The following is a 25,286-nucleotide window of genomic DNA, read 5'->3' as shown; positions in this document are numbered from 1 at the left end:
AATGAGAGTGCAGTGAGAAGGGAAGTATCCGAGTGAGACAGACAGCATGGGGGAAGAATGAGGCGAGATTGAAGGTTGAGTGCGGAGTCATCACGACTTCTAAAAGGAAAAAAGAATATTGATTGGTGTCAGTGCCCTGACTATGAGCGAATCCGATGCTGTATTTAGAAGTCACTCAACAGGCATGGATGTGACCAATGAACACAGAGGCGCACTATGGTTCAAGGAGCTCTGTACTAGCAGGTGAGAGCATTTTAATTCCAATCGGCCAAACAAAATGCCTGACCAATGATAAAGATGAATATTTATGAGCTGTAGCGAAAACAAAGGACATATTTAAACTATACATTGAGCAGCACCAGCTATGCGTACATTACTATTCAAGCGATGTTGGAACATTTGAATCAAAGTTTAAAAGATGATAAAGAGAAGCCTGCAGTTGCGCATTAAGAGGAGAATTAAAAAACCAGACGCCTTAGACCCAGTGACTAGGCACAAATCGGGTGTTGAGGCACACTCTGAAGGCAAAGTAGCTAACTACATCCTGCGTTAGCACTAACAGTATCCACTGAGGCTGCATGAGGTCTGATTAACCGACTACAGTGGTAGCTTCATAAACTGCCTACCGTGTGGTTTAGGTCCGACAGAGAGGTCAAACGACCGATAATGGCTATCGGTGGAGAAGATAATCAGACAGTTCCCCACGATATCAAGTAAAAGAGGACGGATAGAGTTTTCCAGAGTCACAATTGAGGCAAAACGATCGTCCACTTTCTCTGTGGTAGGATAGCATCGAATCTTGTGGAAAAGGAGGAAAAGAGGGGTTTATTTAGAACGAAAATCTAAGTCATAAGTAGGAAATAGTAAAAAAAGGCGTACCAACCTCACAGTGGCTCACGACGTAGTTAAACGCAGAGAAGCAAATGAAGCGTCCCCACCAGGCCAAACCTGCATGGACCTCAAATGTCTGTTCCTAAAGCATGGCAAAATTTATTCAGGACTAAAACTTCAATCCTATACGTTGATTATTATATGGTTTGATAGAGATCAATCTATAAAAGATGCGCAAACATGTTTTACCACAGCAATTTAAGGACCAAATTCAGGGCAAACTAAGTACAAAAATTGGTGTGATTACCTTTTCCAAGATCAAATTAGCTTTTCTTAATGTCCCGTAATGAACGCCCGCCTTTATACTACCAGGGTTTCCGTTTTAGCAACATTAACTAGCCCCCTTAGTTGGAGTATCGCTATTTACCGTGAATTCTAAACAGACTTCCACCTGATCCAGATACTTTTCTATACTTTTAAAAGGAAAGAGTAAATAATATCTCGGTCCCAATTGGTTAAAGTAAAACTGTACCCACAGCATTCTCTCAGCTTGCGCGACATAAAAGTTCACCTTCGTGATCACTGGTCTATTTCGGTTGAAAAACGTTCTCAAGAGGTGAAGGATTCGATTTAAGTCCGATTAAGCTTGAACAAATTGAATTCTGTCATACTATTCGAGTGGTAACCCCATCTGCAACAATTAAGACAGTTTGAGGTGTAATGGAATGAATAGTTCTGACTGTAACACCTGCATACACTTAGCCTTCCCCCACGGCAATCTAAGCGAGTTTCGTCCAATTTTAGGGCTTGGCAATGCCCACTCATGTTCAAAGGATTGAAGTGGATTTTTTCCCCAAAATCCATTTAATTCTAAAAGAAATAATCCTCCAACACCCATTTCTACCATTTCCCCTAAACTTGTGAGAATGTGCCCTGCAATAAGGCACACATTTTCACCAAATAAGGTGGCCAGAGGAATACGAGGAAAAGTTTAAGTTTAGAATACCGCCGGTGATTAATTAAATTAGAGATCTTGTCCACAACTGTTGAAGCTGTCGATTTCACAGTTTTTATTCTCTAATAAACTTATTTAATGTCGACGGGTAGTATGTAGAAGGGCTCACCAATCCCAGAGACTATCATATTGGAACTCTTAGAAACTCCATCCACAGTACTCATTATTATCTGCCAGTTAGAGGCATCGCATTCCCTTTTATTCACCTGAGAAACGTTGCCAAAGAGGCGCCACCGGAGAGAAGACAGCACGCAGACAGCAAAGCCCCGAGAACCCGCAACGACAACCTGGTTGCCTTGCGAATTTAGAGCGGCAAACTACAAAAGAAAGGTAAGACAACATTCACTTCCAGCTGTACGTGAAACACGCTTCCGGCTACCCACACCTCAGCAACGTAGGTATGGCATAGGCAATTTCGAAGTACCAACCTTGACACTCGGAGCTAAGTATTCTGCACTTTTGCACTCGATTGTTAAATATGTATCCGTGCAGACAGTCAGAAATTGCAATAAAAAGTCCGACTGCCTAACGTCTGACTAATTAATAATGCCCACAGAGAAAGAGAACCTGGAATAATACCAGAATGGACATTGTGGGTGAATTAATCGTGAACTGCGGAAGAAAACATAAAAATATTATTATTATTTTTGCAGTATGGCTAGACTGCTGTTAGCACATTGAAACAAATAAGCCAAGTTGAGGCGGCAACCCATCGTCATCGACGGTACAAACACATATCGTAAGATGCAATCACAGGTACTAAATGCGCAGTCAGTGTCATAAGGACCTCATACCTTATATTTATGAGAAACTGACGAATTCGCTTTTGGGTCTCCAAACAACAGTAAGAATAATACAAGCATTTACTAATCCACATCATACGCATTAAACGAAAAGATTTATATCCATGTGTAACTTGGCCGAAAATGTGTTTGCAATTGTGGCTGATACAACCTAAACCGAACCTACTTCGGTTAAAGCCCTATAAATCCCATCACTTAACTATTTTGCGCAATGTCAATAACATTTATCCCAATTTTCCCATTTCAAATCATCAGAGAAATTCCGTAATGGAATTTAACACCTGTTGCAATCGTACTGAGAGCCCCACTTAAGAACACCGGTGGACAAAAGGGATATAGATAAACTTCAAGGTAACTAGAAGGTGATCGTTCTCGTTGAAATCACACCATGCGCTATAACAATTTCCTACTAACTGTTCTTTCAAGTAGGTGGATTTGCAGTCTCAAGTGGTATCGAGAGCTGAAACCTGGTGGATGCGCATTACACGTTTGCGATACAAAGCACCTCAGATTGTTCTGCTGAAATAATGAATGGTATATAAAACTGCCACTTTAGTATTAATCATATCTAAAATTGATAATAGACTTGAGGTCTGACCATCTATCAGTTTTTATAGTAATGAGCACAAATTCTCAATTTCAACAGCCATTAGCTACAAAAAATGTCACAAGAGTAGGTTTATTTCATATTCGAATTGCCAAAACACGGTTGGCGCATAACCTAGCTACTTTTGATAGTCACATATGTGATGTTAAGTCAAGAAAGGTATTTCATTAGACTGATTCAACAGTGGCAGACTGGTACGATGAAAGGACAAGCCAATTACGTGAAAACTCGACCTAGTGCAAGAGAGCCTGCCGCAGTTGATCGGTGGCGCTTTGCGTGCGCGTTTAGGGGCCATGTATTGAACAACCGTGGTAAGTGACTCAATTGTAATTTCTACATCAACTTTATCGAATGCACAAAGCCCCACGGACTTTGGCCGTCAAAAAAGATGAAAGCGAAGCCACATTGAGCAACCAGTCTTCTGGACTAGAGCATCAGGCGCCGTTCCAAAAAATCCTATATTATAGGTGAAAACTAGAGCCCTGTGGGTTCCGCGGTTGAGACATATAGTATGAAAGGATCAGAACGTGCCTAAGGCAAAAAGATGTGGCATATTATGTAGAGGTGATTTAAGTACCCATCCCATTACATCTCTGACGGTATTTGGAAGTAAAGATCAACAAATGCAAGACAAAGGAGTCAATTCAATAGGAATGATGAGAAGGAGCATACCTTGAGTGGAAAGTTGGCTCGAATGTAGGCCAAGGGCAAAGGAACATGGAGCATGGTTCGTCGGGAGTGTAGAAAACGTCGAATGGTGACCATAAAAGCGTCCGGTGTGCACAGTAGAAGATGTAGGTGGTTGTCCTAAACCCAATAACAACCACTGCAGATCTTCAGTCATGCTTAAAGGAGTCAATAAATCAGATTCAACTTATATAGAATCCGACTAAAAAAAAACCGTGTTTCCAAATCATGTAAGCCTTTTATCGCATATCTTTAAGGGGCCAGTCTAGTGGCATGGCATTCGAAAACACTGCAAACAGTTGACATGGGATGGATTCGATCAACGAAATGCAAGATCAAAAATGTACCACCTCCAGAAGAGTTAATTTGATTCCAAACCTAAGGGAGACAAAGGTGTACCGACTGAAAAACGGAAGATTAAGCGAACCTCTGTTGGGTTGGAAGCAAGAACCGACTTGGCCAAATGAAAAACCATGAGGAAGTTGCGATTGTGGTCACCACTACCACCATCAAGATGCAGATCGGAGCGCATTTTCGCCACATTTTTGGCCACCTGAAGCTGTGTTTGAGGCAGAGGGTTGCAGCTGTGCAAAATTCGCTCCTTGAAGGCGTTCAAACACTCCTCCCGCGCACGGCGATCCTGATCGTCGACGAAGGTGGAAATTGTCCACAAGTGGAACCCCTTCAGTGTCCAACACTGGAAAAAAGTAATTATTTTGTTTGTTGTCCTGAGGCGGAGACCTTGGGACTTGAGTTTTCACTTATCATTTTGAATTAAACGGTATTAAACATAAGTGATAATTGTGACAATGTTTAAAGTAGTCAACAGCTCACAAAGTTGAGGGGAGCAAGGAAGCGGGTGACTTCAGTTTGATCAAGAAGGGTGGAGTAGAGTAATGAGCCGAAAACACTCCACAGAGCCATACCATGAGTGCTCCACGCCACAGCAAGGCAGTAACCGTCGGGTGACCATGCCAGTGTCTTCACAGAGTCTGGCATCTTGTCGATACCTAGGAGGAGGGAGGTCAAGTGAAGATATCGGCAGCTGTGAAATAAAGGTGGTGAGATTGACTTGTCGCACTTTACAGAATTCATATAATTTATGTCAATTCGATCATAACATCCCCATTAAAACTGAACTTGTGCGCCATCCAAAATCTTCCTCGAAACCATTTTCGTGAAATGGGGCCAATCAGACTAAAAGGGGTTGAAATTGCATTTTCCAACTAGCCCGTTTATTGGCCTACATTTCTTCAGAAAATCTACCTTGTAATCTTTAAAAATGTTCATTTCCACATAAAAATCTTTAAAAAAGGTAGACGTGGGGAAAAACCTGTTTATGAGATCACTAAGTATCAGAATTGGACCCTACCCAAGTGTTTTCCTCCTTCTTGATGCAATGGATTCTAATTAAGTTTCGTTACAGTATTTTCTTCAACCAACGAGCATGCTTTGAATTCACTTCAACTGTAGCGGATTAACAATGGTATTTGGCAGCATGAGCTACTAGAATGCATTTTCTGTCAGAAACAAGCTCCAGTAATTAAGGAACAAAAACCTTCACACGGAGCCCTGCCAAGCATTAGGGATATGCCTGCTAGGTACAGGTATGCAGTTTAACTAAGAGACCTGGCAAACGATAGGATAAATGGCTACAGTGTTAACAACGAAGTCACCTAGATAAGTTCAAATTACGCAAATTAATGAGCCATTTCAACTAAGAATTCGACAAGAATGAGTAATCAGCAGCACAAGAATACAGAAAAGCACAAATAAATTGTGTGCTTAGCTGAACCGTCCCCGTATTTTTTGGCAACGACAACTTACCATGCCTGACAGGATCAGGAAGGCGAAACTTCAGCGAGCTAATGGGCATGTTGGACGTCTCCTCCAAGTGATAAAAGGTTATTTGACCCCTGAAAAAGTGATTAACTGCGTCTGACAGACACAAACTCACTTAGAGGTTCCAACGGCGAAGCCTCGAAATCGACTATTGACAGAGATGGCAGAAGGATCTTCCACAGAGGTCAACCAAATCACCCTTATGCACTAAGACCGAATAAAAGAGGGGAAGGAAACTCAAACAAACCTCAGGAATCAGTCTAGATAGGGGAAGGATGACCAAGAGCAGTCTACGGTTTGTGAGAGTGACAAGAAAGCCGCCCAATGTGGGTGCCCAGTGAAAATTCTGGCAGTTCACAGACAGGTCAATGTGACTCGTAACTGAAAAGATAGCAGAAGTCGGAGGAGGGGTGTTACCTGCATTGCTACCGAACTCCGATTGAATGGCAATGGCATGAAGATCAAAACCCTCTTGTTGCAGCACCTCCCCGAGCCAATTGAGACAGAACACACGACCGCTCCTGTCTCCGGCGATTATTTTACTGCAAGTTGGAATGCAACTATGGAAGAACGGTTACTTACTGAGACCACAGACTCACCAAAAAAACTGACCCAATTTCTGCAAGGATTTTACCGATTTTACCGTTATTTCATAGTGGATTCGAGCAGATCTGTGGAAATGGTTAGTAATTTTCCGAACCCTTCACCTACTTTTCAAGATCTAGTTGGTCTAATTCTCTCAGTGACAAGTAGACAAGAAATAGGAATCCTAAGTCAGTCTAGGAAAATTAGAGTGGTGTAAGAAGGTAGTTACTCTAAGAAGAAGAATATCACTAGTGCTATTCCAGGCGATATACACAAAATTTCCACCGGCTTCCACAGACTGAGGTTTGTGTCGATACAGGCCGAGAAGGGTCAGTGACTGAGAAATGAATGATCATGGAGTGTCTACCTTTTGACAGTGAAAGTAGACATCATTATTCACAGACACGGCAATGAACCTGCCGTCATCAGTGGAGGCAATTGAACAAGTAAGGTCATTGGGTAGGTCAGTAAGAATTGTGGGCGAGTTCGTAAAGTAGTACATTACACCACCTTAAAGAGAGAACCGGTTATTTGCTGAAAAATGATTCATGAGTTATGAAAGCGTAAACAAAGTACTCGAGTTCCAAAACAACAAACCTCAAGTAGACTAAGTATATTCGAAATTACCAGAGCGAAAAAATTCAAGACAATAGCACAGTGACGGAGCCAACCAATGGGTACGCTTTTCAGCCTTAGTGCATCAAGGGATAGACAGATTAAAATCTCAGGTGATAATCATCTTAAACAGAAGGTGAGCGACAGGTATGAATGAAATTACCGATATCAGAGAAGCACGGCCCAAAGATGCAAAACTATTCAGAGCTACACTCCAAAAGGCACTTATATCGACTTAGAGAAACTCAATAAAGGCCAAAGCTCTTTCTTTTAAGCTCCTCCAGTGAATAGTGACTAGACAGAAGGCTAGTCACATCCACGTTCTTAAAAAGGCAACGGTGGGATAGAAAAACGGACCTGGTTGGCGAACAAGGGTACTACAACAAGTAAGAAACAGAAAAATCTATTTATTTAAAGTTGAGTACTTCGAAAATCGGAGAACAAATAAGGTTACTGCATGGAGAAAGCAACAACATTCCACAAATTCATTACCCGATTACATCGGTCTGAGCAAATTGCGCGGCACATATTAGGGCTAATAAAAAGATTTTGGAGGAGCCAATTATCATTAAACGTAGTGTTTAGATAGTCGCACCTAGCAGTGAGCACTTATGGAATCGTGGGTGGTAAAATAGCATCATGCATAAACATTTTATGAAAATTACACAATCGAAATGAGTTAGAGAACAAAATATTGTAAAGCGTCAGGAATTTGAGCCATTGCATATACCGTAGATTTTTAAACCCTTAATTATATGATATATGTTTTGCCAAAAAAGCATAGGTATAAGTTAAAGAAATACTTTAAAGTGAACAGAAATCACGCTTTTATTATGCTTCATAGTGAACAAATGCATTTATTAACCTCACTTTCATTAATATACATCAGAAAGTTAAAGTTTTTGGTGTTTTTGCATTTTTATGGTTTGCAAAGTTTATTTCAAGTAGTTTTTGGTTTTCAGACAGTGTTTATGACGATTTATTTTATTAAATGTGGCATCTTAATGCAAACCCGAACATGAGAGAAGGCGTCATACCTAGGCTCACTGTATATAATCCGTCAGGGCTGATGGTATGGCTCTGATGTTAGACCGCCCGGCATTGCAATGTCGGGAACCCCAAATCGCCCGTTTCCGAATCCGGGAGTTAATCAACGAACGTATTGCAAAGCCCCTCCCCACTTATGAACGTCGTCCACGGCGTACCTCCTGCACATCGCAACGTAATCGATGCTGTGCAAAACATCCAAGACCCGAGCGTTCCAGCTGTCGATGTCTAATGCCATCGAGAAGATGCTTGACTGTAAAGCCACTGATCCCTTACAAGTACCCATAGCTAGATGCGTAAGCACTGGTCCAAAAGCAGAATTTTGTAACAGAGGACGGACTTTAACATGGTTCCGTGGGAGTAGAGTTATACTTCTATTCCTCCTTGCCAAGCCGTTCTCCACAACTATCTAGTTTCCACCCGGCTAGCAAAATGTCAACCAGTAACGCGTGTTTTCATATTTAATGCCTTCATGCAGGCACGGTAGGCAACTCTGTAATGAAACTTCAGTTGGTTCACGGCTAGTGCCACTTTCGTTGTTAATAGCATTCCTGCAGACATCGAGACTAGGATGGTTGCCGTAAGTAGATGTCATTTTCAGTCCTTCTGTGAGGGGCCGCTGCCAATTTGATTATACGCGTCGTGTGTACTTCTTCCACCAGCTACGGTCTATCATCCAGCAGTAGAAATAAAGATAATTGCCCTTCACAATCGGACAGGCTCTCCTCTGTTACAAGTGTAGCGAACCGAGATTTTTATAAAGAATACGGAAGGTACAATACTTGGGCAGAACATTTACTTTCGATATACAGTAGGGCTTGAGGCTAGTGGCATGGCTCGGAGGCCAGCCGACCCAGCGAAGGCGCGATGGAGGACATCCAAATTGACACCTTTCCCAATATCGAGAGTTAAACAACCAGCCTTTTGCAGTAATACTGGGACAGATGATGTGTTGCTGATGTATATAAGGATTGGAGGGCTATTGGCACGGCCCGGAGGCCATGCCACCCAGGAGAAGCGCAATCGCTGAGCCCTAAGTGTCCTTAAAACCAGAATGAAACATTAAGCAAATAGTTGAAGCATTACAGTAATGTGCATTTAAAAAAGTAGAAAATGGTTTAAGATCCCATGACCTAAATAGTTCATGTCCGTATTGAAATGCCTAGGCACTCTAGCTAAGACAAATTTTACTTCCATTCCGTCGAGTGTCCCTCGACCCATGCATAGAGCCTCCCAGCTCTTCTTCACATTCACCATATATAATTTTGCTCGAATACCCCGCTTAGAGAAGAATCACTGAGTTAACTGACTGAACATACGTCATCTAATTTGAGGAAGAAGTGTACTTTAGACGAGCATGAGGCTGACCACTTTACCCCGTTCATGACATTACCATGGGAACGAAGGCCGAGGTGGAAGAAAACATGGTGAAATGATCTATCAGTATGCTTTGGCTTAGTTTCATTTCAAATAAAACAAGGACACTATAACTTATGCAGATTCTCACTAAGGCAAATGAGTAGCAACATTGTTTGGCCACTGATTCGTAATTTTGACTTTTGGGACTTCATTTTTGCGCACTGTTATACCGTAGAGTGTTGTTAAAACTCACTACAAGAATGTATTCATTAATAAAATTGGGTTATATCGTGCGGCACTAAAGTGTAATAGACTACATTGCGTCTATTTGGAACGAGTTAAGTCCACTCTCTAAATATTATGAAAGATACATAAGCATGAAGTTTTTGATGGGTTACGTTTAAGCAAGTTTGGTAGGAAATCTATGGCTTCCTGAGTTAAAGAGCAACTGAGACGGCTTTAAGGATGTATCCTCTAGCGGAAGGGCAATCTGCAAGGACGGAAATGCCTATATAATTAAACCTACGGTAAAGCAAATCACCAACGCGCTAAAGGGTTCCTTACTCAGACCGTCATCCTTGGCGATTCATTTGGTTAGTTCTCTATCGACAATCACAGTGCAGCTAGGACTAGCTGAAAAGTGTCCGCTTTCTAATGAAAACGCATTCAATTAATCACCATCATGCAGTACGGGTTGAGAGAAGGTCAATTCGCCTGCCCTCCGCTTGCTCAGACTCAAATTTGGTAGCGTCCTGTTTCATTTTTTCGACATTTATGTCGTGCAGCAAACTGATGCACTGGCATGTAATTTGTGTCACAGGAGAAAAAGGAATGTTTATTGGCAAAGAGAACAGTGGAGAAGCAGACAATGGTGCCGAGTTTGATGTCATCGTCGATGCAGACGCTGAGGGCTCAGGATCGTGTGGCTGCGGACTTCGAGTCTGCAGCTGACGACCATCTAGTTAGTGCTGGATCGGTGGACGACAGACCAAGCTCATCTTGTACAGTCTCTTGATTCTTTTGACTACAGGTCTTCTGTGTTTTTATTATTTTATAATACATTTGATAGATTTGTGAGGCTTGTACTTGACCCACACATTTTGGGTGACAGAGTAGTTACTTGGTGCGGACTTCCTTGCATTGTGGAGCAGTGGATGCACACTGGTTATGTGTTTGCCAGCCATGGTGGATGAAGGGTGTGGTGTGTTCTGGTGCTACCTCACCAAGGAGTCGTGATGTATAGAAATGCCACAGGGATGGGGTGTGGATCGACATTGCGAGGTGGGGTCAGTATCGTGGGAGGCCTTTTTAAGGCCGTGGTAGGCTATGCCAGATTTGTCCGTGTAAAGAACGACTAAGGAGCGTGAGCGTGGTTTCGTGGCCAGGTGCGTGGGTGGGGATACAACCAGGTGCGATCCATCAGCACCATAGTAATTTACGCAGCCTAACACAATTTTAGGTAGCCGCAATTCATCCAGCCCCATTTATTCTCTATTAAAATGGAAGAAGTATGCTAGAAGTGAACAGTTCTTGAAGGGCTGTTGTGATAAGCGCGTTCACCTATGAGTCCCACAGATTAAAGGCGGGAGATAAAAGTATGTTAATTAAAAGTTACCAAGCCTTTGGGAGCATAAAAAGGACACTTGTTGCGTCTCAAGACTTCACTGAAGACGAAAGAAGATATAATTGTAGCGTCCCGAGACTCCCTAAAGACGAAAGAAGACACAATACTCGGGCAGAATACATATATTCAGCACGGAGAAGGTGTCTGGGCTATTGGCATGGCCCAAAAGGCCAGCTCACCCAGTGAGGTACAAGGGGGCTACTTCAAAGTACAAAAGTGGCGCCTCACCAGAACCGAGAGATAAACCACTATCGTATTACATAATGCCATGGCAGAACATGTATATTTGACGCACAGAAAACATCAAGGCTACTGGCATGGCCTAAAGGCACGCCCACATGACGAGGTACAATGGCTAAGTCAAAGTTACTCTACCCAAACTAACAGTTGAGCAAATAGCCAACGTATTACACCTTTATGATTCGTTAGAAACGCAGCTTGTCACCTAAAATTTTCAAGTCTCCACCGACAGATTAATATGTTTTTTAAAAAACATGTCGTTTTTATTCAAGACAAATTAAGGTCACTCATTTGTCATCTGATCAGTGTTTGTTTGTGCGGGGTGACGGATGGCTTTGGCGGTCTCAAAGTACGTGGTCCTGTTTTTAGGCCATTCAGAAGTAGAGCTGTCGTCAAGGTTGGTGCTGCGGGCGGGGCAGTTTACTACAGTATCTCCAAAGGTGTTTGGAGTTCATCGTCTGAAGGTGCCGAGGTGTATGAAGATTTGAAAACATATGTGGTCCCACAAGTGTCCGAGGCCGTTCAGAAGGTTTGTCTTCTTCGTCGTTATTCCCTTTTGCTTCTTAGCTTCCATATGAAGCCTGCCTTAAGTGGAATGAGTGCGTGAAGTCGTCCTTTTCGCGGTTGGGCTCGATGTCATCGACCGCGGTTTCTGATTATGTAGCCGGTGCTTTGAAAAAAGCCGGAATGCGTAGTGACTAGACCACTGTACTTTCCTGTATTATACGTTGCAGAGTGAATAGTTTCTTTTGGTGCAACTGTACTCTAGAGTGTATTGTTTCAAATGTGCAATTGTTTGTAGAATGTCGGGTGTTAGCGTCTTGCGTTTTCTTCTTGCATGTGGTAAGATCAAGGTATGTGAGTATATGTATGCATATGTAAATGCGTATATATCTGTTCTCCTTATCTTTGAAGTGATTTGTGACCACGAGGCCGTCTGTAGTGGATTATGTGGCTTGGAATGTTTTACACCGTCTGTGTATGCAGGCGCAATTGACGAAGTACTTTGGTCTTGAGGTAGACTTGATGAAGTTTACGGTGGTTGTAGCGCAATTGGTATGCTTTGTAGGCGAACTGCTGAATTGGGTGATAGATGTACTGCTTCCAGAGCAGCATACTTTACTCGCCAGTTTGTTCAGGCATTGTTTTAAATTCGTACCAACTTGGAGCATGGCGTTTCATCGAGTGCAGTCTCCAAGACCAAGTTTTGTTGGGTGTGACGATGGGGTGTTTTTCATGCATATTGTGCAAAGAGGACAATGCCTTGACTGCGTGTTGGTAGCGTCGGTTTAATTACGTTTGAGGTGGCTGGCGATGTGTTGCCCAAAGACGGTGGAGGCTAGTTTTCATACGTTGTAAGTCCCCTAGATGGATGAGCCTGACCCATGTTTTGGGAGGGAAAGGTAAGATGATGCACCTAAGGTGTGTGAATTGATAGAGGTTGTGGTAATTGCTTGATAGTCGCATGGGTTTCGGCGGTGGTTAGCGAGACCGGATAAACGTGTAGTCCCCCATTGTAGCCGGTAGCTGGGAGGGTAAGGTCGAGTTAAATAGACGTTTGTAGTTAGCCAGAGGATGGAATAAGTGTGTTTGAAAGGTAACTGCCCAGCTGGCCACCGGATGTGTGTGTGTTCTCAGTGTGTTTCTTACCCTTTATTCCCTCTCTCTCATGAAAATAAAACTGTCTAGCGGACGGTGCGAGCGGGTTGGACACGCCACGGAGTGAATGAGCCAGAGAATGTGGTGGACCACATGTACCGTATGGCTCTTCTTTCTGCTCTCCTGCCCTCGACGGAGGACTTCAAGCCAGACAAGTAATCCACCACTTGGCTCTTCTGGTGCCTATCTACCTTGCTTTTGTGTCTGTTCTTTGGCACGTTTTGATAATGCTTAGGCTGGCCGAGTGTGGCGTAGCTATTGCGAGCATGAAGTGATGAGAATGGTTGGTTGGATTGAATCCACCTCGCTTGCTGCCTGTCAGTGCCTTGGTTGCGATGAGGGGTACCAAAGGCACTGAAAGAAGAAGGCGCGATTTAATTGACTAGTATATGCTAGATCAGTGAGCATGAAATCTTCGATGTCTGGAGTTGTGAGTCCTGGCGGCTAACGATGTCCGGCGTGCCATTTTGGGAGTAATCAACTGTATGGCTGATTTAGGGGTTATGAATGAGTATTTGTTTCTTCATTGTTGCTCTCTCGTTGGCTGGTTAGGCATCTGCAATCACGATTTGCTGAATCAGAACTAGTTATTGTTGTCAAACCGTGGTGTTAGTTACTGCGTGATTTTAAATAAAGCAGTCGTCATCATGTTGGTGTGTCACCGAACTGCATCAAAATCGGTCCAGTGTAAGTGCTTCCAGTTGTCAACACCGTGTTGGAGCTCGTAATTGAAAATAATGTGGCCTTTGATTTATCAGTCTGAGAATAACGAAAACTACCAAGCATATGGAATACGGAAGGAAAGTGTCAGTTCAATAATCAGAAGAGAAGACTTGAAGTGGAATGCCATTGCTCATCAACTTGTGCTGAGGTAGGCGATCCTGGAATCGTGGCCAAATTGAATACTTGATTATCCCCCATCAAGTGAGTGGACGCAGCAAAGTTCTCGTTGTTTTCAGCCATAACCTGAGTTGATGGAGATGGTGTTAGTGAAGTAGACGGCGGTTGCATCTACTACATGGTTGCCTTTGTGTGTGATATTTGATTTGATATCCAAGGGTTTTGACTGTTGTTGTTTGCACTAGGGTGATGAAGATGGCTATCATTCACGACCTGGCAGAATGCGTTGTTGGTGACATCACTCCCTTCTGTGGAATCTCTGTGGAGGAGAAACATGCTCGGGAAGAGGTGGGTTCGTTTTTTTAATCAATCTGCATCCACAGATATTTAAAATGCCATTGTGTCAGTGAAATGATAGATGTGGCGGTCAACACATAATGTTCTTAGCTGCTTCCAGGCAAAAGGTTGTGTGTTCCAGAGTGTAGTCCAATTTGCCTCCATACTAGTCCACATTGACGCATTGAAGCAACGTGAGGAACGTATGTAGTGCTGACTTTCTGGCAAAACTCCATAAAATGCTGGTTTGAGAACTGTGCCTAGCGTCTTACTATTTCGTTTGACAGTATTGTAGTGATCGTATTTTGATTGATAAAGAAATCGCCTTAACAGGTGGTTGCATTGCGGATTCTCTAGGCTGCCCTCATCTCCCTGTGCAAAGAGCTACCCTCAGAATTGGGCAACGAACTGGTCAGTTTATGGAAGGTGAGTCACTTGCATTTTACATACTGGAACGCAATTGGGAAAGATGGTAAAAAGTGAAAACGGTTTTGTAGATCAAGGTGATTGAAAAAATAGACTAACCTCGAGGTGATTGTAGTCTAAAAGGTATGGGTGGAGATATGAGAGGATGTTGGTGGGTCGTGTTTAGTATGTTCCGATAAGTGTTATCGTTTTGGTATGCTAAAGCACCTACACCCGCAAAAGCCGGTGAGATGTGGTCTTTCAATGGGGTATCATCAGGTTAATAGGTGTGAAGCAAGCTAATGTTTTTAGTTGTTAAGAGGAAGGATCAATTGGCAGCCCAAAAACGATAAAGTGGCACATTTTCGATTTACCCCTCCTAGTTTTGGCTCATCAGGCATTTACTAGTCTCATTATCCTTGATCGGAAGCAGCTTTAACGCTTCGTATGCTGTTTTCGTTAAGTTCAGAGCATCAGTGAAAAGTGCGTCATGGCTAAGAGTGGATTGTTTGTGGTTTTTGGTTGTACATTAATTCCTCAATTTCCTCGCCTTGTGTAGGAGTATGAGGAGAGGAAGACGCCGGAGGCGGTGGTGTGCAAGGATTTGGACAAGTTTGAGATGATCTTGCAGGCATACGAGTACGAATTGGAGGCGCAGAAACCGGGTTGGCTGGAGGAGTTTTTCACGGCTACTGAGGGCGTTTTCACTTACCCTTGTGTGCGCGAGTGGGTCGCTGCGCTGCTGCAACTTCGAAATGCTTCCCTGGGAGAGGGAGGTAGGAAGGAGTGACATTAGAGGCACACGCGCCTCATTTTGGAGCCTATCGGGCAGCATTCCTCCTGAATCCTGTGGTTGATTAGGAAGCATTCTTGACCACTTTTATAGCTGTCACGCCTTGATTCACCAATTTTGTATCAGGTGGTATGAGTACGTTTTGGTTTCTTCCTAGTCCTTTTCCTGCACGGTTTCTTTAGCCATGATTTGTTGATCAGAATCCTATCATGTCATTTGTGCTAGGTGCTTGAAAATGAGTTGCATAGTTGGTGGTGATGGTCAGCCGCGGCTGTGCCGGCAAAATCTGATGACATTGGTGAGTTAGGCGTAAGATCCTACCAGTGTCTAGTGGTTCTGGTAAGCGAAACACTAGATTGATTCTGCCACATGCATTGATTGGGAGAGTATGTGAGTAGAGGTTGGTCTATCCGAGGATTGTCTTTTGCTATCAGCGTGCGGACGAAGCGTATCGGTACATTGGACCATCACTGGCTGAATGGTTGGACAACGTGGATGAAATGTGGAAGCACTGCTGAATCGAAGGGGCAGTACGGGAGGCTGGGATGGGTTCACCGCCTTTTTATCGCCATTGATTGTACGGTGTGATTGGTAGTGCGAGGCATTGGGTTCCTTCAGGTATTTTGGAGTGAATTGCTGCAAGTGTTGCTGGGCTTTGAGTTAAGGTGGAGGTAGGCTTCGATTACCAGATTCCACTGCTTAGTCGGTGTGTCTTCTGATTAAGGCAATCTGCTTCAGAAGTGCTGCACACAATGCTTCTGACAATTCGCTTTTCACTGTTGGAGTTGAATCAGAAATGATCCATTGGAAGAAAGTGATGAATTGCTAACAAAAGATGAGAGGTGATGATGGTAATCGCCTGTATCTCGCAGAGTACATTGGAAGAACTTAATTGCTGGGTAATGGTGGGAACAAATCCAGCATCTTCTGCAAGAAGCTTCACAGACCGTCACCTCTCATGCCTAAAGCAAGCAACTAATGTTTCTACAGTGCGGGGAGAAGCTGCACGTTGTCTGCGGGTTAAACATCGCTTTACACCGGTTGTTACACAGCTACATTAGACGTGATAGGAATCACCTAATGAAAAAGAAAGTTCCCACACAGATAAGTTCGACTATTCTCACCGCGGATACATCTTTGAAGATAAAGGCAGTCGGAATTGGACCACACAGGGAAAACGCGAAGGGATCACCACCGCTTCTTAGGCACTACGATCACTCACGTCTAATGCGATTACTAATGCTGACTGTGCAGTCTGCGCATGGGGTGTAGTCACGGCACATGATGTCTTGCAGGCATTTCCTAGCCACGGTCGGAATTAGCTACGTTGAAGTGTGATTCCCAAATCGCAGTAGTCGCCAAGGGCTGTAAGTAAGTGAACTACTTTCAACGATGTTGTATTGCAGACGGATAAAGGCTACAAGGAGACATTACACAACTGGCATCGACAGCTCGTCACCTTTTCCTACTAGATAAAACTTCCCCAAAAAACCATCCACAACACATTTTATAGGACAGAAGTGCATTTTAGTCTATGCTTGCTATCTTTAATCTCTCCAAACTATCTTGTACAGAAAAAAGTATAAGAAATAAGCACTTAAAAAATCCGAAGCAGGGATGGAGTGAAGGAGGTAAAATGCGCATCAAAGTTCCGTCAACGGTCGTGCATTGGAGTATTCAGCTTGTTCCTTAGATCCTGCACCTAAAACATAACATCTTCGATTATTCGCCATGACTAGGAGGAATCGTTAGTACATGGTGTGCGAAATGTTGCATTACCCCACTTTTCAGGTTCGAGAGGGGCTTTTGAGAATGCGACACTGTCACTTCGTAAAGCACATCCTGAGTGTTTTACAGATTACACGTAAGGAAAAAACCACCGATCTCAATGAATGGTTGCATTATGAACATGAATCGCCATGACATTTGGCACAGCAACTTGCCATGCAACCGAAATAACTTACCGTCTTCTGAGCTGGGTTCATGACTTGGTACCGAGGACACGCCTCTACTCCCTTCTTGGCTTGATTCGACCAGCATCGGTTCATCGAGACAGGCCAGAGGCATATTTTTCAAGAGACGCTGTCTGCAAAGGTAATCTACGATGGATGTTTCATCATGGTGATCGAAGAACCATTCCTCGATCAAACTCTCGTATTCTACGACTAGCTGTTCGCACTAAAAGGATGGTAGGGACAGCCAACAGGAACAAACCTTCTCCTTGAGCATGGATATTTCTACAGAAGGCGAGTCCCACAGAGACAGTGGAATATCCAACTTAACATCAACACCACGGTCTCTGTAGTGGATAAAAGTAAACCATGCACTTACACCAATTGACGCAAGGTTTCAAAAGTTTGTGGCCGAGACTTCTGGAATCGAGTACTGTCCTTTCTTTCATTGTGCAGTCTGTATTGAAGCATGCTGGTGCACAGGTCTGGGTCCTGCATTATTTCTGTCAGCCGCAGCTCCCTACAAACATTCAATTGACTACACAATGGCATACGATGTGGAATAAGGCACTTTCTTATTGGAAGCGCCGTGAAAGTCGAGCATTGCCGAGCTGTCAGTTGCGTTGTAGCGTAGCATAAACTCATGACAGAATAATTTGCACACTTCACACGCCGTTGGTGCTTCGACACCAAGAAGGTCAGCGAACGAGTTGCTTGATAAAAACAAGAAAGACAGTAGAATGAGTAACATCAGGTGGAGTCAAATACACAGGTATGTGATGTGTGCACTTCCAGGTCACACACAGTAAGGTTAGCTAGTGCCGTGAGGTTATTAAAATAGCAGAAGCAGTGCTTGCAGCTGCTAACACTCGGAACCATGCCTGTACATAATGAAAACTAAGTATACTATCAGCGAAAACTTACATTTGTGCACTGTTAGAAAATTGAATTGTAATTATTTTGCCTTGGTATTGGAGCCAAGGTCGAGATTGATACTTGAAGGTTAGTGTGTGACTGAGCGTGGTGTTTTCGGGCGGTCAGGTGATGTATGCATGGGTGAGGTACATGATTTTGCTCCCATTTAGTGGAATGGTTTATTTCCAACTCAGTGTCATGTTTCTCACTGCTATACATTTGCTTCTTGCCAACGATTTGCATCGTGATTTCTAGTGGTGTGTTGAACAGTTCTTTTAGTATGTTGAATGAATTTGATGTTGTAATTGTTTCTTCTAAACCATTAGTTATAACATCTTTCCAACACAAGAATCACAGTTCATCTTTTGTAAGGTATCTTATTCTTTAGTTGTGATGTGCTTTGCTTTTGACATCGTTGCTGCCAATCTTATGTTGGCCGACTTTGTGTGCAATGTTGGCTGCTCAATCGGCTATGCTCAGAAAGTTGTGTGTTATCAAATTTTGGTGCTCATATGGATGAAGTACTTTTTTGTTATCCGTAAGGGTGCAAATAGTCATGGTCAGCTTGCCATTGGCTCCACCGAAGACAAGGCGACACCGACGCGTGTTCCGATCTCCTTGAAACCCGACCTTTTTGCTGGAGGTGGAACATTTTCCGTTTTTGTCGAAAGTGAGTGACTTCAGTCTGTCATTCTCCTTGCTTGCTTAGATTCTGCGATTTGGGCAGCCGGCCAGCTGCAGCCGAGAGAGGAATTGGAGCAGCAGACCACATTCCGGATGGTGGGCAAAGTGGATGAGGGCATCAAGGCTCTTTCTTGTGGTTGGGACTTCTTTATCGTTCTTTCAAATAGTGGGAAACTCTACTTTCGGGGCCGCAATAGGCCTGGTTTTGCTTTTGATAACTCAACACCTTCCTGGGTGGGTGCACTATCGCCGATTGTGTTCGATATTGTCGAAACAAGGCATATTGCGGCGGGACTGCACCACGTAGTTGCTGTTTCGAGTAGGTATTAAAGCCTCGATTTGTCTAGTTGCTGGTATTGTAGGCACGGATAAAGTGTACGAATGGAAGGGTGGTAAGGTTCGAGAGGTTGTTGCGGAGAACTCGGGCAAAATTGTGGGCTGTGTGGCTGGCGGACAGCATTCTGTCTTATGGACAGGTGAGTACATGGTACAAGTTCTCACTGCCGCCATGTAGACGATGGATGTGTTGGTGTGTGGGGAGATATGCGATTTGGACAGGGTGGTCCTGTGGCTGATGAGGCAAAGGGACTTTGCAGAAAGACTGATCGCGTGCGGTGGATCCCCAGCAGTTTCTTTCTCAACAAAGGCATTGTCGATGTGCAGTCTGGTTGGAGCCATATTCTTGTGCTCACAGGTGAGAAAACCTTGCTTATATGTTTATCGCGCTACTTCTAACTGTTTGCAACATAGGCATTGACTCCTGTGACTTTGCAGATGTGCACTATGATTACTAGAATTGGTGCCGCATGGTAAAAGGTTTCAATGTAATGGTCTCTAGTATTTGTCAGCATATAGTAAATAGGAAGGAATTGAAAGTGATAGGCATTGATGTGGTTGTGTGGTTCAGTCATTGTGTTTTGGTGCATTCCTATTGTACAGAAACTGGAAAGGTTTTTTCTTGGGGTCGTTGTGACTTTGGTCAGCTCGGACGTACGGTCAATGCAGTTGCGACAGCAAGCATCGCATGGCCACAAAGTGGTCGCATTTTCGACCCCACACCCCATCCAGTGGCCCTGCCCACCTCTTCCGTTCGATTGATATCAGCAGGGGCAGAGCACTGCCTCGCTGTGGTGGGCGAGAATGAGGTGTGGATGTGGGGCTGGAACGAGCACGGAAATTGTGGTACTGCGTTGACGGTGGAGGCGGCACCGGTGGTGGTAGAAGGTGACGCGCCCTCATCGGTGTTCTCGGAACGGGAGGACTGGTGTGTGGCGCTGCCGCGGCTCGTATCATTTGTGGGGAAGGGTAATGTGCTCTTAGCGGCTGCGAGCTATGGATACTCCATGGCGCTCACGGACGCGTAACGTTTCTGGTGAATTTGTGCTCTTTATTCTTTTGCAAATACTTGCCTTTCTAATGCCCTTCATTCATCTGTCTTTCCCACTGTCGGGGTCTAAAATGTATGCGACTCAGTTGAAGCAATTTAGTTATCTTAAAAGCTTAAATGAACAAGGTATTAGCCTTGTGCAACCATTTTGAAATGCTGCTTTTAAGGTTATATTTCCAATTGGAAGCAGTATAACAAATAGGCAAGACAAATGCTTAAATATTGGGTAATTGAGTGATTCGTCATATTATTTCTGGCAATAAACGAGAAGAGGGGTTGGTGTTGGTTGCACTGTGGCATAATGCTGTGTGTGAAGGGGAGGAATGTGCGACGCGAGGGGAGGAGTCGAGAGGACTGGCAAGGGGTGTCAAGGCAGTGACATGGATGGAAAGAAAAGGGGCCGGAAGTAAGTCGGCATGGTGTGTTACAAATGAGATGGTGTGATTATTGATCAGAAAAGCGACAAGTGTAAAAGGAATTCAAACTCGTGTGTGGGATGAATGAAAACAGTGAGTTAGAGGAAAGTGGAACAGCATGGGTTCATGGTGTGCAAAGTAGAAAGGAAAGCGTCAGTCTGCGTCCGAATAACACACTGTTGGGTTGTCTTGAACAGTGGCCTATAAAATACTAACAGCTTAGCTGAGCTGTGACAACGGCGAGACAACACGAGCCTATTGGTACAACCCTGAACGTGCAGTACAAGAGGTATATCTAGCACACACACATGCACAAACATACGCAGGGCACATTAGTAGCATAAGCATGTACAAGAGAACACACAGACCAAAAATGCTAGATTACCACACGAACCCCTCACATGCTAAGCGAACGTTCTGCCATTTGAGCCAGTACCCCGTGACAAGCACTTTTGCTAGCTCACAATTGCCTATACAATTACTCGACTCGCCACCGTGTGAGGAATCAACAGTCACATTAATCGTCAGGTTCGTCCATCCCCCTTAACTGAACACTACCACCACCGCCACTGTAGATAGTGTCCCGCTACACCATGCTACACTACCAGAGGCACCTCTTATTCTCTCGCATCAAGCCATTGCATCGTGAAGTCAATCAGTCGCCTACGACCACTACTAATGACTTTGTTTTAGCGTGCAGTGAAGGTCACCTCCTCGTTACACCATTTTTGTGGTGGGGGGATAGGGTGGTGAGTGGCGAAACAAGTAAGGCAGAGAAGATCTTGCAAAGTGGAGTTCTGTCAGTGTTGGTGAAAGTTGTTTAATAGCGTTGTCCAGCTAGCCCGTTTACTGGCCTACATTTCTTCAGAAAATCTACCTTGTAATCTTTAAAAATGTTCATTTCCACATAAAAATCTTTAAAAAAGGTAGACGTGGGGAAAAACCTGTTTATGAGATCACTAAGTATCAGAATTGGACCCTACCCAAGTGTTTTCCTCCTTCTTGATGCAATGGATTCTAATTAAGTTTCGTTACAGTATTTTCTTCAACCAACGAGCATGCTTTGAATTCACTTCAACTGTAGCGGATTAACAGTGGTATTTGACAGCATGAGCTACTAGAATGCATTTTCTGTCAGAAACAAGCTCCAGTAATTAAGGAACAAAAACCTTCACACGGAGCCCTGCCAAGCATTAGGGATATGCCTGCTAGGTACAGGTGTGCAGTTTAGCTAACAGACCCAGCATACGATAGGACAAATAACTACAGTGTTAACGATGAAGTGAAAAGTGTAAAAGATATCCAAAGTCAAACGTGGGAGAAGCAGTACGAGTGCACTACACCACACCCTACCCTTCATCCTAATCCTTGTAAAATAATTAAAGATCTCTAAATATTTGACGAATTTTTTTGGACATTGCGATTCTGGAAGGATAAAAGTGGCTTGTTTTGTTTATTAAATCCGGAATATACTTTTCAAGGCCAACATGCTCCTTTTTGTGTTGGTCACTTTCTGTGATTTTGCTCTCGTGTGGTTATGGCTTCGGATGTTGTGAATCCTGCTGGAGAAAAAAGGTCTCATAAAGTTGCACTGATCACCGGCATTACAGGACAGGCACGTCTGTCGTTAACTTTAACCTTATGTTTAGGATGGCTCTTATCTTGCTGAACTCCTGTTATCCAAAGGCTATCACGTAACAAAATCTTCCAACAACTAATTATTTCTAGGTTCATGGTATTATTCGGCGCTCAAGTTCATTCAATACTCACAGAGTAAATCATCTCTACCAAGATCCAGTCGTTTATCGTGATAAACGTACGTTTATCCTTACCTGATAAATGTTTTAGAAAGCTTTTTTTTGCACTATGGTGATATGACCGACAGTTCTAATCTATCGCATTTGATGGCAAGTATAAAACCTGATGAAGTATACAATCTGGCGGCGCAGTCACACGTCCAGGTTTCTTTCGAGTTGAGTGAATATACTGGGGATGTCGTTGGCATTGGCACTACTCGTCTTCTTGAAGCTATTCGTTCAGCTGGACTTGAGAAATCCGTTAGATTTTACCAAGCCTCAACAAGCGAGCTTTTTGGGAAAGTGGCTGAAATTCCTCAAACAGAAACGACCCCTTTTTATCCACGATCGCCCTATAGTAAGCCATCCGTTTGCAATACAAGTTAAACATAGTATCACTTGCTGAATGTCTCTACGTTTTATTTTAGGTGCGGCAAAGCTGTATGCCTACTGGATTGTTGTAAACTATCGTGAATCCTACGATATGTTTGCTTGCAATGGTATTCTTTTTAACCACGAAAGCCCACGCAGGGGCGAAACTTTTGTAACCAGGAAAATCACCAGAGCTGTTGCCAGGATCAAACACGGAAAACAAGTCGGTGTCTACCATCAATTTTGCTTACCATCAATTTGATAGGAACTTGTTGAGCTAGGTAATCTTAATGCAGAACGTGATTGGGGCTACGCGGAGGACTATGTTTACGCGATGTGGCTCATGCTTCAACAGGAGAAACCGATGGATTTCGTTATTGCCTCGGGCGAGAAGCATAGTGTTCGCGAATTTGCCACTAAAGCCTTTGCTCGTGCAGGTATTCAAATAGAGTACGTGTTTGCTTCCTTTTTTGAGAACCATGAAATGCAATGGACAGAGAGCACTTGCCGTTCTTTTGGGAAATTTAAAGTTAACTTGTTTATTGTACCCAAAAAGCGTTTTGGTTTCCTCAACGATAAGTAAATTCGTAAGCTGATCACCTTATAGTTATGTAGTCCACATTGCACGTAATAATTCCGCTGTGTTTGTGCTTATGCGATTGCTCTTTGCAATTCAGATGGGAGGGGTCGGGTCTAGATGAGATCGGTAAAGACAAGGCCACAGGAAAAGTACGTGTTCGCGTTAATCCTAACTACTTCAGACCTACAGAAGTAGTAAGTTTTTCTATCGTCTTTTTGGTTCAGGCATCTGTGTTGTTTGCATAAACCTTCGTTCATTTCTCCTTCGCAATCCAGGACCTCTTGATAGGTGACAGCTCAAAGGCTGAAAAGGAGCTGAAATGGGTTCGAAAAACGGACTTCGAATCACTAGTCAACCTCATGGTGGACGCTGATTTGGCCCTTGTTAAGAAGTCGCTTTGATGCATTCCCCTCCCCTATCACCAACTTATCGCGGTTTTTAATCAATTCTTTTTTTCTAATTGTTCTCTCCAAGATTTATGGCTATTTAAACGATACAATGTTTGATTATTTCTGGCACGTTCATATCTTCTTTGCGCTTAAAAAGGGCGTGAAGAGTTGTGGAGTTTTGCTAGGCTAGGGAATTGTGAATAGCAGAACACTTTCCAGTACCCAGCATTGAAATGCGGCAGTTTAAACTACCGAGTGGCATAGGCAGGGTAGGTCTTGTTTGCAGACGTGGAGTCCGTTTTGCTCAGGGGCTCTGGCTAATGATACGAAATAAATTCTACAATTTCAGCCCTGTGGCGGTACAGTGGAATCGTGTACGAAGCTACAGATCTATCTCAATCGGTTTGTATTGTTTTAAACGGGGTTCAAATGAGACAGCGATTATCTTCACGGCTTATAAAGCCTTACGCCTTCAGGTCTCCAAGTACGAACGTGTTGTTGAATTTTCATGGCCGACAAGTTTGCCAGGAACTAGTGTCTTACTCCTGTCGTACCTACTTCCTTACATACGCTGTATCTAGGAATGTTACAGTATCAACAAACAGTGCGCTCTGAGGAGCACACAGCCACCACTTTTTCATTCGTCTGAGAGAATGCTAAGAGACTGCAATGGGTGAGATGAATGCACAATGTCCACGCCCAAATTGGCTGCACTATCGAGAGGATACCATGAATTCACGTAATGTAAATCAGTTGAGCCAGGGTGAGAACTCCAATTAGGCAACACTCAACCTGTTAAATGATAGAAACGCATAGGTTCCCTTAAGTCAAGAGTGACCTGACGATCATCTCTAGTGTATTACATCAAAGTTTCAGCATTTAATTCAAAAGTGGAGTTGTTTGGTCGCTTAGAGTTAATACTAAAGTGCAATATGTACAGTATTACTCGAAGCCAGTGTGAAGGCTGCAATTTGACAGAGCACGATAAATTCAACGAACAATTGACAGGGGAGTAAAGTAGGTCTTTAATAGACTGGTCTCAGTATTTTTGTCTATTCTCACTGGTTCAGTGGGAAATTATGCAGTAATTGCATGTAAGCTCCAAAAAGGGCGGTATATATAGAGGAGCCTGTGGGTGGGCAACAAATGAAATATATCGCTTGACACTAGGATGGATTAGGTTGATTCACACTAAGAGGTCATTCTTAAAACACCAGTCTATGAAATCGCTCGGTGCAATTATGTTTAAGTGACTTCAACATTCTTCGTAGAGGTCTTTTGAATACGAGGCGGATCTGCTTCAACAACGAAGTGGTAGATTGAGGTACCGTGGCCAAACAAATTTACTTTATTAGTTATGAATCCAAGGCGCTATCATAGGTAGAAACACTTTTATGCCTGGAGTGCTTAAAGCTGAAAAGGGAATCAAGAAATGTTGAGAACCTAAATCCTAGTGTCAGCTCACTCTCTCCATTATCAGAATTGCATTTCAACAGATGTAGTCGTT

General features: G+C 43.4%; 6 protein-coding genes across 6 annotated transcripts; 5 read left to right on the top strand and 1 right to left on the bottom strand. All coding sequences in view use genetic code 11, as the record gives it.

The window, feature by feature from the left end:
* Positions 1–8,059: 8,059 nt before the first annotated feature.
* EGR_09934 (hypothetical protein) lies at positions 8,060–10,406 on the top strand (the record flags this gene model as incomplete). Its single annotated transcript, XM_024499183.1, has 2 exons — positions 8,060–8,287; positions 10,212–10,406. 2 exons carry the CDS (start codon positions 8,060–8,062, stop codon positions 10,404–10,406), a joined length of 423 nt encoding a protein of 140 aa, XP_024346411.1.
* Positions 10,407–10,636: 230 nt separating this feature from the next.
* Positions 10,637–11,957, top strand: EGR_09933 (hypothetical protein; the record flags this gene model as incomplete). Its single annotated transcript, XM_024499182.1, has 3 exons — positions 10,637–10,677; positions 11,625–11,784; positions 11,823–11,957. The coding sequence occupies 3 exons, from the start codon at positions 10,637–10,639 to the stop codon at positions 11,955–11,957; spliced, it is 336 nt and encodes a 111-aa protein (XP_024346410.1).
* Positions 11,958–12,058: 101 nt separating this feature from the next.
* On the top strand, positions 12,059–15,285 carry EGR_09932 (HD domain-containing protein; the record flags this gene model as incomplete). The annotated part of the gene is made up of 5 exons (XM_024499181.1): positions 12,059–12,109; positions 12,945–13,069; positions 14,000–14,102; positions 14,448–14,516; positions 15,055–15,285. 5 exons carry the CDS (start codon positions 12,059–12,061, stop codon positions 15,283–15,285), a joined length of 579 nt encoding a protein of 192 aa, XP_024346409.1.
* Positions 15,286–16,931: 1,646 nt separating this feature from the next.
* Positions 16,932–17,991, bottom strand: EGR_09931 (Protein canopy; the record flags this gene model as incomplete). Its single annotated transcript, XM_024499180.1, has 6 exons — positions 16,932–16,990; positions 17,044–17,130; positions 17,253–17,466; positions 17,503–17,587; positions 17,620–17,760; positions 17,795–17,991. 6 exons carry the CDS (start codon positions 17,989–17,991, stop codon positions 16,932–16,934), a joined length of 783 nt encoding a protein of 260 aa, XP_024346408.1.
* A 293-nt stretch (positions 17,992–18,284) lies between these two features.
* Positions 18,285–20,203, top strand: EGR_09930 (Secretion-regulating guanine nucleotide exchange factor; the record flags this gene model as incomplete). Its single annotated transcript, XM_024499179.1, has 6 exons — positions 18,285–18,296; positions 18,699–18,825; positions 18,865–19,158; positions 19,202–19,315; positions 19,354–19,533; positions 19,779–20,203. 6 exons carry the CDS (start codon positions 18,285–18,287, stop codon positions 20,201–20,203), a joined length of 1,152 nt encoding a protein of 383 aa, XP_024346407.1.
* Positions 20,204–22,179: 1,976 nt separating this feature from the next.
* On the top strand, positions 22,180–23,791 carry EGR_09929 (GDP-mannose 4,6 dehydratase; the record flags this gene model as incomplete). The annotated part of the gene is made up of 8 exons (XM_024499178.1): positions 22,180–22,227; positions 22,292–22,336; positions 22,371–22,458; positions 22,491–22,796; positions 22,867–23,033; positions 23,076–23,260; positions 23,488–23,584; positions 23,666–23,791. The coding sequence occupies 8 exons, from the start codon at positions 22,180–22,182 to the stop codon at positions 23,789–23,791; spliced, it is 1,062 nt and encodes a 353-aa protein (XP_024346406.1).
* Positions 23,792–25,286: the final 1,495 nt, after the last annotated feature.

Source organism: Echinococcus granulosus (assembly GCF_000524195.1).
Source record: "Echinococcus granulosus chromosome Unknown EG_S00176, whole genome shotgun sequence".
In the NCBI taxonomy this organism is placed as follows: domain Eukaryota; kingdom Metazoa; phylum Platyhelminthes; class Cestoda; order Cyclophyllidea; family Taeniidae; genus Echinococcus; species Echinococcus granulosus.
Note: the sequence above shows the minus strand (reverse complement) of the source record. Positions and strands in the feature narration are given on the sequence as shown.